The sequence below is a fragment of the Antrostomus carolinensis genome, unplaced genomic scaffold, assembly GCF_000700745.2.
Source record: "Antrostomus carolinensis isolate BGI_N321 unplaced genomic scaffold, ASM70074v2 scaffold20077, whole genome shotgun sequence".
Classification (NCBI taxonomy): domain Eukaryota; kingdom Metazoa; phylum Chordata; class Aves; order Caprimulgiformes; family Caprimulgidae; genus Antrostomus; species Antrostomus carolinensis.
Window position 1 is genome coordinate 1 of NW_010325573.1, and position 556 is coordinate 556.

The 556-nt window shown below is 57.4% G+C and overlaps 1 protein-coding gene across 1 annotated transcript in view; it reads right to left on the reverse strand.

Moving 5' to 3' along the window:
• Positions 1-6: 6 nt before the first annotated feature.
• LOC104527536 (protocadherin-19-like) overlaps positions 7-556 on the reverse strand; it is a gene marked incomplete at both ends in the record, with an annotated part of 55,981 nt that continues 55,431 nt past the window's right edge. Inside the window, 1 exon segment of the mRNA XM_029085793.1 lies at positions 7-73. Within this exon segment, the coding sequence (XP_028941626.1) occupies positions 7-73 (67 nt within the window).

The window sequence follows — 556 nt, forward strand, 5'->3', positions numbered from 1 at the left end:
CGGGGCATCCAGCACCTGTCCGAGTGGCCCAGGATGCGGCACTCCTCCCTGCAATGAAATCCTTCGCTCTGATCTGCGTGGAGAAAACACAAGGGACAGTGAAGGGGGGAGCCACACTGGGGAGATGGGTGCCCACCGCCCCACAGCCTGCCCGGGGTGTGGGACCCCCCGCTGCCCATCGCTCCCCCAAGCAGTGGTTATCCCACCCCAAACAGCAATCCACCAGCTTTTAAGGCAATGCTCAGAAGAAGGATTTTTTTTTACTGCCGTTTCTCTGCAGCTCTAAAGACAGGAGCTCCATTTCCAACAGGTCATGTGTCACCTGCCACCGCCAGACCTGCAGCCCGGGGAAGGGAGTCACGGCTGCATGTCCCTCGCAGCGGGACACGTCCCTCTGTCCCACGTGGCTGCTCGGAGCCGCGTGTTCCGGGCTTAGGAACCAGCACTAACAGCCACCACGTTCTAAGCTTGGTTTGGCGTGACATTTAAGCTTGACTTTTTGTGGAGTAGGGAAGGGAGTGGAGGGAGGATTAGGTGTTTCTTCTTTTTTTTTTTT